Source organism: Mandrillus leucophaeus, unplaced genomic scaffold (assembly GCF_000951045.1).
Source record: "Mandrillus leucophaeus isolate KB7577 unplaced genomic scaffold, Mleu.le_1.0 Scaffold360, whole genome shotgun sequence".
Taxonomy (NCBI): domain Eukaryota; kingdom Metazoa; phylum Chordata; class Mammalia; order Primates; family Cercopithecidae; genus Mandrillus; species Mandrillus leucophaeus.
Window position 1 is genome coordinate 2,524,107 of NW_012103810.1, and position 13,623 is coordinate 2,537,729.

The 13,623-nt window shown below is 37.9% G+C and overlaps 1 protein-coding gene across 1 annotated transcript in view; it reads left to right on the forward strand.

Annotated features, from left to right (window-relative positions):
- The window catches only part of RSF1 (remodeling and spacing factor 1), a 161,725-nt gene that overhangs the window by 37,676 nt on the left and 110,426 nt on the right, over positions 1-13,623 (forward strand). Inside the window, exon 2 of the mRNA XM_011989727.1 lies at positions 12,271-12,362. Within this exon, the coding sequence (XP_011845117.1) occupies positions 12,271-12,362 (92 nt within the window). The remainder of the gene's footprint in view (positions 1-12,270; positions 12,363-13,623) is intronic.

The window sequence follows — 13,623 nt, forward strand, 5'->3', positions numbered from 1 at the left end:
CCTTCCCCTCCTCTTCCTGAGACAGGATCTCCCTATGTTGCCTAGGCTGCTCTCAAACTCCTGGTCTCAAGCGATCCTTATGCCTCAGCCTGCTGGGATTACAGGTGTGAGCCACCATGCGTGAAGTTTAAGATACTATTTGTCTTATTTTCTGTTAGGTTAGATTTTATACACATAAGAACTAGGTATTGAGATAATGATGCTTCTTTGCCAACAGTGAAGAGTAGTAAGGATGTTAATTTTTCAATACAATTGAATAATTTTGTTTGCTTGTTTGTTCGTTTGTTTGTTTGTTTTTGAGACAGGGTCTTGCTATGTTGCCCAGACTGGTCTTGAACTCCCGGGTTTATGCAATCCTCCTGCCTCAGTCTCTCAAGTAGCTAGGATTACAGGTGTGTGCCACCTCACCCAGCACAACTCAGTACTTTTGGTGGAACTCTTTTAAAAATGTCATTAAGATCTCAACTTTCCTGAACCTTTAGAAGGAAATATTACTTTATTTATTTATTTAGAGATGGAGTTTCGCTCTTGTTGCCCAGGCTGGGGTGCAATGATGCGATATCGGCTCACCACAACCTCCACCTCCCAGGTTCAAGCAATTCTCCTTCCTCAGCCTCCCAAGTAGCTGGGACTACAGGCGCCTACCACCATGCCTGGCTAATTTCTTGTATTTTTAGTAGAGACAGGGTTTCACCATGTTGACCAGGCTAGTCTCGAACTCCTGACCTCAAGTGATCCACCTGCTGCGGCCTCCCAAAGTGCTGGGATTACAGGCGTGAGCCACCGCGCCTGGTGGGGATTACTAATTTTGAAAATGTGGTAATAATGATTCGTTATTTTAAAATATTTATGGTTAATATCATAATGGTATTATGATTATTTTCAAAGAGATAATAATGGTATTATGGCAATTTTATCTTTTAGAGATGCACACTGAAGTATTTATGGATGAAATAATGATATCTAGAATTTGCTTTTCTTCCATTGGAGAAGAAAAAATGTCTCGTTCATTTATTTATAATCGTTTAAGTGAGGTGATGAGGTCATGGGGTTTTATTGTACTAGTCTGTCCTTGTGTTTTTTTCTAAATGGTTTAGTGTCACCATTTTGCTGGGTAGAAGTTTTTCTGGCTGTAGTTCAAGAAGTTCAGTGTGGAATGAGTGGTTTAATAATCTATATAGGATTGCCAGAAACACATTCATTGTTATCTTTAATTACCAGTTTGCAAATGTTCACGTAGAGAAAACGGTTCCTTTAGAAGTCTTCAGACTTCTAAACCTGTTTTTTATTGCTTGTGTTTGCTGATGTTCCATTTGATTGTACTTAAAAATCACCAGCATTTTATTTAGATACCCTAGTTTGCTTATTGATCATTTTTAGCAGTTGGCTGGCTAGCCCCTGAATAAGGTGTCAGAATTTTTCTTTAAGTAAGACATGATCACCATCTGCTGGTGAATAATGATAACTTTGGCTTGGGTATTGCTTTATGATATATAAAGTGCATTCATATACATTTTCTAATTTATTGAAATAACTAGAAACTATAATGAGCTCATTTCATTCTGCTTTATGATAAAATCTGAGGAAATTATAAGATGACATAGTATGCTACCATCTAGGTACCTCTGCTTGTCAAATGAATGTTAACTGAAAAAAAGGTATGAGCTGATCACTAATTAGCAAGGAGTAAAGACAGAATATAAATTTCACCAAGAAATGGAGTTCTTATAAGTTTATAGTTCTGTAGAATTGTCTGTAAAAGAAACATCTACTGATTTTGTAACACCTAAAATTATGGTTTTGAATCATAAAGGAATCTTTTAATATGCTGTTGAAGGTATTTTCCCCGTTTTTGTTTGTTTTTAATGGTACAGTGTCTCACTTTGGCACCTAAGCTGAAGCGCAGTTGGTGCAATCATAGCTCACTATAGCCTTGAAGTCCTAGGCTCAAGCAGTCCTCCTCCCTCAGCATCCCAAGTAGCTAAGGACTACAAGCACATGTTAGCATGCCCGGCATCTTTTTTGAGGGGTGTAGGGGAGCTGCGCCCAGTGACTCACACCTGTTAATCCCAGCGCTTCGGGAGGCTGAGCCTGGAGGATAACTTGAGCCCAGGAGATCAAGACCAGCCTGGGCTATAGTAAGGAAACCTGAACTCTACAGAAAAATTTAAAAATTAGCCAGGCATGGTGGGACATGCTTATGGTCCCAGTTACATGAGAAAGTTGATCTGCCAGGTGTGAGCCACTGCAGCACCTGGCCTGGGAACTCTCTTTTCTTTCTTTATTTATTTTATTTTGTTATTTATTTACTATTATTATTATTATTATTATTATTTTGAGACAGAGTCTCGCTCTATGGCCAGGCTGGAGTGCAGTGGCGCGATCTCAGCTCACTGCAACCTCTACCTCCTGGGTTCAAGCAATTTTCCTGCCTCAGCCTCCCGAGTAGCTGGGACTACAGGTGCACACCACCATGACCGGCTAATTTTTGTATTTTTTAGTAGAGACCGGGTTTCACCATATTGGCCAGGCTAGTCTCGACCTCCTGACCTCGCGATCTGCCCACTGCAGCCTCCCAAAGTGCTGGGATTACAGGCGTGAGCCACCGCGCCCAGCCTGGAACTCTCTTTTCTAGCTGTGTGCAGAAATATTTTACTTTGCTTACTCCCCTCTCCCTGTTGCTTTCCTTCTCTTTTTATTTTCTTGTCCCTGTTCCAGTTCATCAAATAGTTGAGTGTCTACCATTAAGTAGGAACTGTGCTTGGTGCTGGGAATACAGTGATGAAAAAGGCAGGTGGATGTGCTCATGGAGCTTACATCTAAGGATGAGAGAAAAGGAAGAGGAGATAGAAGATAGATCATTAGGACTTGAGACTTAAAGATAATTAGGACTATATGAAGTTAAAGAGCTTACCTTTATTTTCTTTCTCTTTTCCTTTCCTGGTTTTACTTAGATCATGTGTTCTGTATTTTTTGTTGTTGTTGTCGATATTACACTGATAAGAACCGATATTACACTTGATCTTAGCCAGAAATCTAAGTATTTGTTTTCTCTTAATTATCAGCATTTGGGATAAATTTAAGACACTTTTTTAGCTAGTGTGCCTGCCTTTTCTGCTTTAAATATTAAAATTATAAGATAATTTTATCTATTGTAGTAAACATTATTGATAAAATTAGTTTTTGAGGGGTAACTGGGTGGTTTAAAGTTTTGTGTGGGTTTCAGTGGGATAGAGCCACTTTGTAGGTTGGGCATTGTCTATGATAGCATATTACATTTTGAGTAACAACACTTGCTTTTGAATTTTTAAAAAATATTACACCACTGAAGAGAAAAGTGTAATTTAATTTTAAATTAATTTTTCTCTAGCAAGAGACATTAAATATAAAGGAATAAGATTTTGACAGGTAAGGTTAAGTAAGATTTAGAGGACCAGATTTAGATTTTTTTCCTCCAAGAACGAGCGTTTGCCCCCATTGAGCATATATACTATAGCAGACTCTGCTTTTTGTATTTAAAATTTTCCAAAATCAGTTTGGAAGTAGAATGGCTGCTTCAAAATTTGACTGTAAGAATAGATTGGGAAATAGTGTGATGGTTGTGCAATGCTGGGCATGTAATTGGTGCCACTGATTGTACACTAAAAAAATGATTAAAATAGCAAATTTCATAGTAAATATATTTTACCACTGTTAAATAAATAATGTAATATACTAAAAGCCATTGGATGGTACACTTTAAGTGGATGAGTTGTATGGTGTGTGCATTCCATCTCAATAGTGCTGTTTTTTAAGAAAGGGAGAATGGATTGGAAGGAGTATTAATAATTTTTCTGTTTCCACAGTAACTGTTTGACAGGGTTATGTTTTAGAAATGGATAATGCCTCAAGGTGCATAGACAGGAACAACCGAATATCAAAAACCAGATACGAAGCTGTGCAGAAAGAGTGGTTTGATTCATAAGTTAGGTCTTGTGAACTATTTCTTCATCCATTTGATACTTGGAGAAACATCGGAAAGAGCCCTGGAATAGAAGGCTAGAAGTCTGGGTTCTTCCTGGCCTTTTTTTTTTTTTTTTCCATCTTGGGCAAGTCTTGTCACATCTCAGGTCTAAGTTTTCCAGTCTGTCAAAGAGTGTCAATTAGATCATTGCTTCCAGTTCCAAAATTCTAAGATGGTATTATCAACTGTTGCCTTGTTATAAGGCAAATAAATAAATACTTCAATACCTAGACATAGACATTGAATATTAGAGCTGGAGGACTTTATATCATCTTGTGTAATTCCTTCAATTATGAACGACAAATTCAGTGTTTGTACCCCCTCTCCTGACTTTCTAGTGCTTTTGTAATATACATATAACGTAGTTTTTAGTAATGTCATAGTTGTTATATTAAGTGCAGGTATTTAAATGATATGTGACCTTTAAAATGATGAAGAGTATGAGAAACCGGCCAAGCATGGTAGCTTACAGGTGTAATCCCAGCACTTTGGGAGGCCGAGACGGGCAGATCGCTTGAGCCCAGGAGTTTGAGACCAGCCTGGCCAACATAGTGGGACCCTGTCTGTACAAAAAAAAAATACAAAAACTAGCCGTGTATGGTGGTGCCTGCTTACAATCTCAACTACTCAGGAGGCTGAGGTAGAAGGATCAGTTGAGTCCAGGAGATCGAGGCTGCAGTGAGCCAGGATTGTGCCACTGCAATCCAGCCTGAGTGACAGAGTGAGACCCTGTCTCCAAAAAAAAAAAAAAAAAGTGTCAGAAACAAAATGTGGTACAAATACATTTATTTGACTTGATTATTAAATGTGTGTACATATTGCCTTTCTGAAATATGAGTGTGATTAAACTAAAAGTCATGATTTCTGCTTTTCAGAACAAATAAACTAATAGGGATCATCGTACAGGACACATAAAGCAGTCACTTATTTGGATTAAGATTGGCAAAGGTGCTTCTTAGAAAATGTTTTAAAATCTTAGAAAAGTTGTAAATTTTTGCAGTTTTCCTTCAGGGTACTTTCCTACATCTCTGCGCCACAGCCTTAGTCCAAGCCATCATTATCCAGTCTGAAGTATTGCGATGTCTTCCTAATTAGTCATATTTATACCCTCTCCAATTTGTTCCTCACAGTGCAGCCAAGTAATCTTTCTATCCTATGGACATTTTTAAATTATGAAAAATATGAAATATATAAAAGTAGTAAGTTTTATAATGGACTTTCATGTGCCCATCACTCAGCATTAGTACAGTTTTGTTTCTTCAGTAACTCCATCTACCCCTGCTTCCTGCCCCCTGTCAAATAGACCCTGGATTTAAAAGAGTGATCTTTTAAGAACTTAAATCATGACACTTTCCTGCATTCCTCCTGTGGGTTCTCATTACCCTTAGAATAAAATCTAAACTTTTTACATAGCTCAAAGACGTGGCCTTTGTTCCCTTCTCTAGCAGCATCTTGTATCCTTTTCTTTTTCTAGCCACATTGGAAGAAGCTGTTGGCCTCCTCAGGACTTTTACACCTGCATTTCCTTTTTCCTGGCATGCTCCCTTCTTCCTTGGCTTGGTTGGCTGTTTCTTATCTTTATGGTGTCATCTTTATTAAAGAGGCATTTCCTGATGGTTTTAACTGTGTGTCATATGTTTCCCTTTTAGTGGCAAAAATGTTAACAAGTGGTGCATCTAGGTAAAGAGTGTACTAGTCTTTGAACTTTTCACTAGATTGAAATTACTGGGGAAAGAAATTAGTTTGGGGGAAAAAATCCCTCCTTCCCCCTTAAGTACTGTCACATCACTCTTTTTAAATTTGTTTTGACTCTTTCTGTCCCTTTCCTTCTTCCCCCCAACTCCTCTCTATGATCGTTAAATTGAGTTAGAAAGAATAGAAAGAGGGAAATGGGGTCATCTGATTGGAGCTGGAGACATCTGGTACTGGAAGCCATTGCCTCAAGTACCACAAATTCCCTCTACCAGGATGGTGGTTGTAAGTATAAGCAAAGAGTATCCCTTTAAAGACTGACTGCTGTGTGGGTTATTCACTTCATTTTATAGAGGCCGTGCCTCTCTTTAAGGAATTCTTCTTCAGGAAAGGTGGTTTCACAGGGTGCTGCAGTTTTACAGGGTTTCATTTCTCTTAATACTGTTCTTCTTTCTGAATTGCTGGTCTGATCACCACCTCAAGCCATGCTGATATTTGTAGTATGCTGATGACTTTCTTTGTAGCAGATAAAATTTTCTAGTTTTTGGTTCTGAAATAATCTGAGCCATGTTTGGTGTGTTTATGTATATGGGAACAACAGTATGATTCTCAATAGAACTCAGAAATCTAAACTGGAGCAGCAGATACCCCTTGGTTTATCTGCCTGTATAACAGTTATTCTCAGATTTATTTTTTCCTGCAATGGTAATGAGGTGAGCTTATACTTAGCTGGAATCTCTGTACTATACTTCTGTTTTGTTTTGTTTTGTTTTGTTTTTTGAGACGGAGTCTGACTCTGTCACCCAGGCTGGAGTGCAGCGGCACAATCTGGGCTTACTGTAACCTCCGCCTCCCAGGTTCAAGCAATTCTCAGCCTCCCGAGTAGCTGGGACTACAGGTGCACGCCACCACACCCGGGTAATTTTTTGTATTTTTAGTAGAGACGGGGTTTCACCATGTTAGCCAGGATGGTCTCAATCTGCCGACCTCGTGATCTGCCCACCTCGGCCTCCCAAAGGCTGGGATTACAGGTATGAGCCACTACAACCCAGCCTTTCTGTACTATACCTTTTTAGATGATCGTCTAAGTTACAGTTCATAGTCTTGAGCTGTTTCTTTGCTTTTCAGAAAACTAGGATGATTGATTAAGTGAACTCTTCGAAGATAAGGTATACGAATACATGACAGTGATTTCGAGGATCAAGTGGCCTGTGGGATCAGTCTCATTATTCTAAAACTATGCTCCCCCAACAGAGTTTCTAAAAACTAGGCAGTAAGTAAAAGCTTATTGTAAGCTTGTCTTTGAATCACTGTATCTGAAATCAGTGTTTTTTATCAATGGCCTAGATAAAGTCAACTGTTTTCATAACTGTATTTCTGCTTATAAGCTTAAACTAAATTTAAGCAGAAGACTTTATTGAAGAATGATAAGAATTATGTCTTTAGCCATTATGAGGTGCTGTACATTTCTACCATTCAAAAAAGTAAAATTATAAGTAACACAATAGAATTGCAGGAGTGGTGACATTTTTAAGACATGGTGCTAGAAAGATGCTTAGAAAAATGTCAAAATATAAAACATCTTCGAGTAATTGGATCAGTAATGTAATCTGGGATTCTACCACTTTTCTGCTACTTCATACCTACATCATATTGACAACCCTTTGTGAATTCACATAGCCCCTAACTGTTTCTTTCTCCTTCAGAATCTTTCACCTCCTGAGGCCCTGTGAAAGAAGAGGGTTTGTTAAAAGTTACTTTATGAAATTTATCATGTGAAAAGGTAGAGGAATTTCAGTTTAATTGGGACAAATACTACTGTTTTTTGGATTGATGGGAAGTAGTTAATAAGTAAATCTTTGGAAGGAAGTTCATAATTATCTTCTGGAAATGAAACTATTTTAGAAATCTTACAGGCGATAAATGAATTTAGAGCTTGTCAGTGTTTCAGAAAAGGATCGTGTATTTAAAAAATATGACTGATGGCTGGGCGCAGTGGCTCACACCTGTAATCCCAGCATTTTGGGAGGCCAAAGTGTGGTGGCACGTGCCTGTAGTCCCAGCTACTTGGGAGGCTGAGGCAGGAGAATCATTTGAACCCAGGAGGTGGAGGTTGTAGTGAGCTGAGATCGCACCACTGCACTCCAGCCTGGGCAACGGAGCGAGACTCCATCTCAAAAAATGTATATATATGATTGATACTTTACAGCTGTCCAAAGCCATAGCAACTTACTATGTGTTTATTAAAATTTAAGATAATTAAAAATAAATAAAATTAATAATTGAATTCTTTAGTTTTATTAGCCACATTTCAACTTCTCAGTAGACACATGTGGCTAATGGCTACTGCATTCAAAAGTGCAGATACAGAACATTTCAATCTTCCTGGAGCAATCTACTGAATAGACAGTGCCGTTTTAAAGCATAAAAAGTATGGCGGTTTTAATGTTTAATAAACTATAATGTTGATTGGTTTTCCTGTAGCCTGTTTCTTATCAATTGACAGATTATACTAGTGCGCTTAAAGATTATCAGCGTATCAGTTCTATTTGTAACAAAATATTCATTCAATTGGTATGTTTAGTGGGTTATAAATTTTAATGTTAAGCATACTAGGTCTACACTATGCAGTACTATCCAGTACATAGCCTCTAGCCACATGTGGCTCTTGAGGACTTGAAATATAGCTAGTTTGAATTGAGATGTGCTGTCAGTGTGAAATGCACAGTGTATTTTAAATAGTCCGAAAAGTAAAATCTTTTGCTTAGTACAAAAGAAAGTAATACTTTAAAAATAGTGATCGACTGGGCGCGGTGGCTCACACCTGTAATCTCAGCACTTTGGGAGGCTGAGGTGGCAGATCATGAGGTCAGGAGTTCGAGAACAACCTGACCAACATGGTGAAACCCCGTCTCTACTGAAAATACAAAAATTAGCCAGGCATGGTGGCGCATGCCTGTAATCCCAGCTATTCAGGAGGTTGAGGCAGAAGAATCACTTGAACCCGGGAGGCGGAGGTTGTGGTGAGCCAAGATCACACCACTGCACTCCAGCCTGGGTGACAGAGCAAGACTCCGTCTCCAAAAAAAAAAAAAAAAAGTTGGTTATATGTTGAGATAACTTTGGATATAGGGCATTAAATAAAATATATTATTAAAATTAATTTTAATCTCTTTTTACTTTTTATAATATTTTACTAGAAAATTTGAAATTATATGACTCATCTTACATTTCTGTTGCATAGTGCTGACTGTAGAAGAGCCAGTACTCTAATAAATCAAGTAATATATAATCTATTTGTACATGCCTAAATCAACAATGAGTAGATTTGTAAAGTGGGATGAAAACATATTTATTCACTTTTATTTTTGTCTTGTAGTGGCTTTTAAAAAATAATACCAATAGTATCAAAATCTTTCATGATTCTATGTAGCATAGAACACTGGTGGGGGACGTGCGTAAAACACTGGTGCAAAGGTTTTAGCCAACTGCTAAATGAGTGACACAGACAGTATGAATACAGTGGGCATTCCAGGGACAAAGAGGTTGCTGGTACTAGAAATCTCTCACAGAGACTTTTGGGACTTGTATTGCCTAGACATTGAAAGATAAATATGATTCAAGTGGGCAGAAAACAATAAATAACTCTTTAATAAAGCCCACATAGGTAATGGGCTGAGTATGTTTAGTGGACCATTAACTGGCAAAATGATTCAAATCGAGGATATTAGTGCAGGAAGTAAGAGAGAAGGATTGCAGTTAGGATGAGACTGAATATTGGGGCTCTGAGGCTAGGGTAAGAAATCTGGCTGGGTTTATGTAGGTATTTAGGAGCCATAAAAAATACTTACCAACTGGGAAGTAATATGAAAGCAGTCTTTTTGGAAAATTGGTTTGATTGCAGGAGACTGTCCATAGCTGTTTTTCTGACGCAAGAAGGTATAGTAATGTCCTAGGGAAAGAAGGAAATAGGAGGCAAGTTTAAGATGTATAGGAAGGGAGAACCCTCAAGACTTCTGTGTTTGGGGAAAAGGAGAAATTGAAGAAGGTAACCTTGGTTTTAAAACACAACAGAAATAAACGTGTTTTATATTTATACAATGCTCTACAGTTTCAAAATTCTGTGAGATAACCAACACAGCCTTTTTTAATGGAGAAATTGAGCTTCATTGTTTAAAGGACTCGACCGGAACCATTGTCTCCTTATATAGGTGGGGCAGCTGAGAATCCAGCCCAGATCTTTTATCACTGCACAACCAGTCAATCACTAAGTTTTAATAATTTTGTTTCCTAAACATTTCTCGGATCTGTCCACTTCTCTCTGTACCACCTCTACCTTAGTTTAGGCTACTCCTATCTTCTGGATTGAGGTTTTCCTGAATTTATATCTAGCTTCGGCCCTGTACCCCACCTCCTAAAACAAAAAAGCAAATAAAAACTTGTTTTATTAATATTTAAAAATCTGTCTTCCTCCAATTCAGTCATTAAGGTCTTCTAAAATGCAGCAGACTTTCCTGCTTAAACTTTTACATGAAATCTAAACTTCTGAGCCCGGCCTCATTAGGCTGTAATTATCTATGTCCATTCCTCCAGTTCCATGTTCTTTTTGGGTTTTTAGCTATTTGCATCTGTTATTTTTGTGCAAGCAATGCCCTTTCCCTCCTTTTCTCCATTCCACCCTTAACCCCATACTTCACATCTTAGTAGATTTGTCTGTTTACTTGTTGTGAATGCTCCCCACTCCCACCCCCAACCCACCACTCTACGTGCTATGAAGATTCACTCAAGTAGGCTCATTAAGGAGAGAGGGACTGTTTCTTTCTTACTAATAGTTCACCCATTGAAATTAGTTGAATGGGTGAATGTTTTTATATTTCAAAGTGTTTCAAATTTAGAAGGAACTTTAGTAGGGAAGGAAAGAATGACTGAAAAATATTAGGTCATCATTTCCCAACCTGTCCCTCAGAGTGTTTGTATCCTACAAGATGGTGGAGCAAATATGTTAGAGAATGCTGCAGATTGTGTACCTATTTTGGATATTCACAATGCACAAAGGGCGTATGATAAAGACAACAGTCCTGTGGTTTAAAAAAAAAGAAAAACTTTTTTGTTTTTTGATCCAACATTTTGCCAATATATTTGAGTATGGGATCTTCTTAGTATACTGTAATTTCTCTAAGGTTACTAGTGGTATTTGGGATTTGAGAAATGGTCATTTTAGACCTGGTGCAGTGGCTCATGCCTGTAATCCCAGCATTTTGGGAGGCCAAGGCGGGCAGATCACCTGAGATCAAGAGTTCCAGACAAGCCTGGCCAACATGGTGAAACCCCATCTCTACTAAAAATACAAAAACTAGCCAGGAGTAGTGGTGGGCACCTATAATTCCAGCTACTTGGGAGGTTGAGGCAGGAGAATCGCTTGAACCCAGGAGGCGGAGATTGCAGTGAGCCAAGATTGTGCCACTGTACTCCAGCCTGGGCAAAAAGAGTGAGATACCGTTTCAAAATAAAAAAGAGAAATGCTTCTTTTGACAGCCGTATGTGTCCCTCTGGTCTAATTAATATAATTAAATACAATCAGACCATGCCTAAATAATATTTAGAGGACCTCTGATTGTTTACAGTCAAAGCAGAGAATCTGAGGGAAGATAACAGCAGTCCTCAAATATTTGAAGGTTCCAACAGAAGAGGGATTAAAAGTACTGCCTTTGAGACTAGAGAGTAAGAGCCAGAATTAGGAGAGGAAGTTGTCATAGGGCAGATTTTGAGAGTAAAGGTAGCTTTCTAGTAATTAGAACTATCCAGAAAACAGAACTAAGTGCTATGCAAGGTAAGTCATTTTTTTGTCCATGAAGCTTGTCAAGCAAAGATTCCTAGAAAGGCTACAGAGAAGTTTAACACATCAGACAAGGGATAGATTGGAAGAGTTTTCCAAAGCAGTTTGGAAACCGTTAGTTTAATTTCTGACATATCTATCAACTTGGAATTCATATTTCTTGATTGCTTTCTAATTCTATGAGTGTATGTCTTTGAAATCTCAGCAGGGGAACCAAATATTTGTTATTGCAGATAAACAGAATACAAACTTTAGTTGTATAGTTAAGTGCTTTTACTTGATGGTATTTTTTTTAAACAAACTATTTTTTTAAGAGCGATTTTAGGTTTACAGAAAAATTAAGCAGCAAGTGTGGAGAGTTCCCATATATCCCTGTCCCCACACACGTACAATTTCTCTACTGTTGACTCCCACAATAGTGGTACATTTCTTATAACTGATGAATCTACATTGACATATAATTATCACCAAAGTTCATAGTTTATATTAGGTTTTACTCTTATTTGATGGTGTTTTGAAAGAAAATGTGAATATTTCTGCTTATCTTTAAGAAAATGGTTTTTGGTCATTTCTTGCTGTAGTTTAGGCTTTTTTGATTCAGAGGTCTAAAAGTTAGCTAGTATCAACACTGTCTGTTTTGAGAAAGTATCCAGGGTTGGGGAAGGTTATTTTTTTTATAATCTTAAATGTTTACAAATGTTTTATTTTGTTGGCTAACAATATTTTTTTTTCTTTTAAGTACCGAAAGAATTGGTGGAGCTCCATTTGAAGCTGATGAGGAAGATTGGCAAATCTGTTACTGCAGACAGATGGGAAAAATATTTGATCAAGGTAACTAGTATTCGTAAATTTCCTGCTCTATTACTGAAATACTACTGTAGCATAAATTGATGTGTTTTATAATACACATAATTTTTAGTTAGTTTACTAAAAGTAAGACTATGGCTCCAAAATCCACGTGACTACAAGTATATGATTCTCTTCTTTTCCTACTGCTTAGTAATAATATATCTCTTTTGTGCCTAACACTGTGCTCAGGACTTTTCATGTCTTTTCTCGTTTAATTCTTACAATCACCCTGATCACATCAAATAAGAAACTGATAAGGCTCAGGGATGTTGTCATTTTTGCTTTAGTTCACATAGTATGCATAGACTTATTTAGTGATTCCCCTAGACTCTATTATATAGAACAGGGGTCCCCAACCTCTGGGCCACAGACCAGTAGCGGTCCTCCCCATTTCTCTCCTTACCATCTGAGCTCTGCTTCCTGTGAGATCAGCTGCAGCATAGATTCTCGTAGGAGTGCGAACCCTATTGTGAACTGAGCATGCGAAGGATCTAGGTTGTGCCTTCCTTATGAGAATCTACTGCCTGATGATCTGTCACTATTTCCCATCACTTCCAGATGGGGACCATCTAGTTGATTCAAATGTAATGTATTTGAATCATCCCAAAACCATCTCCCTCCCACACACCACCCCCAGTCTGTGGAAAAATTATCTTCCGCAAAACTGGTCCCTGGTGCCAAAAAGGTGGAGGACCACTGATGCAGAAACGTGCCATCTTTTTTGTTCCTCAGCATTTTTGCATATATGGTATCTTCTGCCTGGAATACCTTCCCATCAGTTTGTTTTCCTAGCCAACTTATTTGTCCTTTAGGTCTCAGCTCAAGTAGTACTGTCTCCTTGAGTCCTTCTATCAGGAAGATGTTCCTTCATGGATTTGTTTAACCCTGTTTTACAAACTGTCGTATGGTTTTATATTGAATGTTCATTATGTACCAGGCGATGTTTAGGGCTTTCTTTGCATTATCTCAACTTTAAAATACTGATTATCCTCATTTTACTCACAAGGAAATTGATTTTGAGAAACTAAATACAGTAACTTGACTGGTCTCACATTGCTAAAAATGACAGAGCCAGCATTCAAATCCAGGACTTGGTGAATCCAGTGCTTTAAAATATCACTGATGAAATGTTCCTCACATTTGTCTTTCTTGTATATTGTAAGTTTCTTGAAGGCTTCTTTTAATCTTTTTTTTTTTTTTTTTTTTTTTTGCCCTCTAATACTAATAGCCATATATCTTCCTT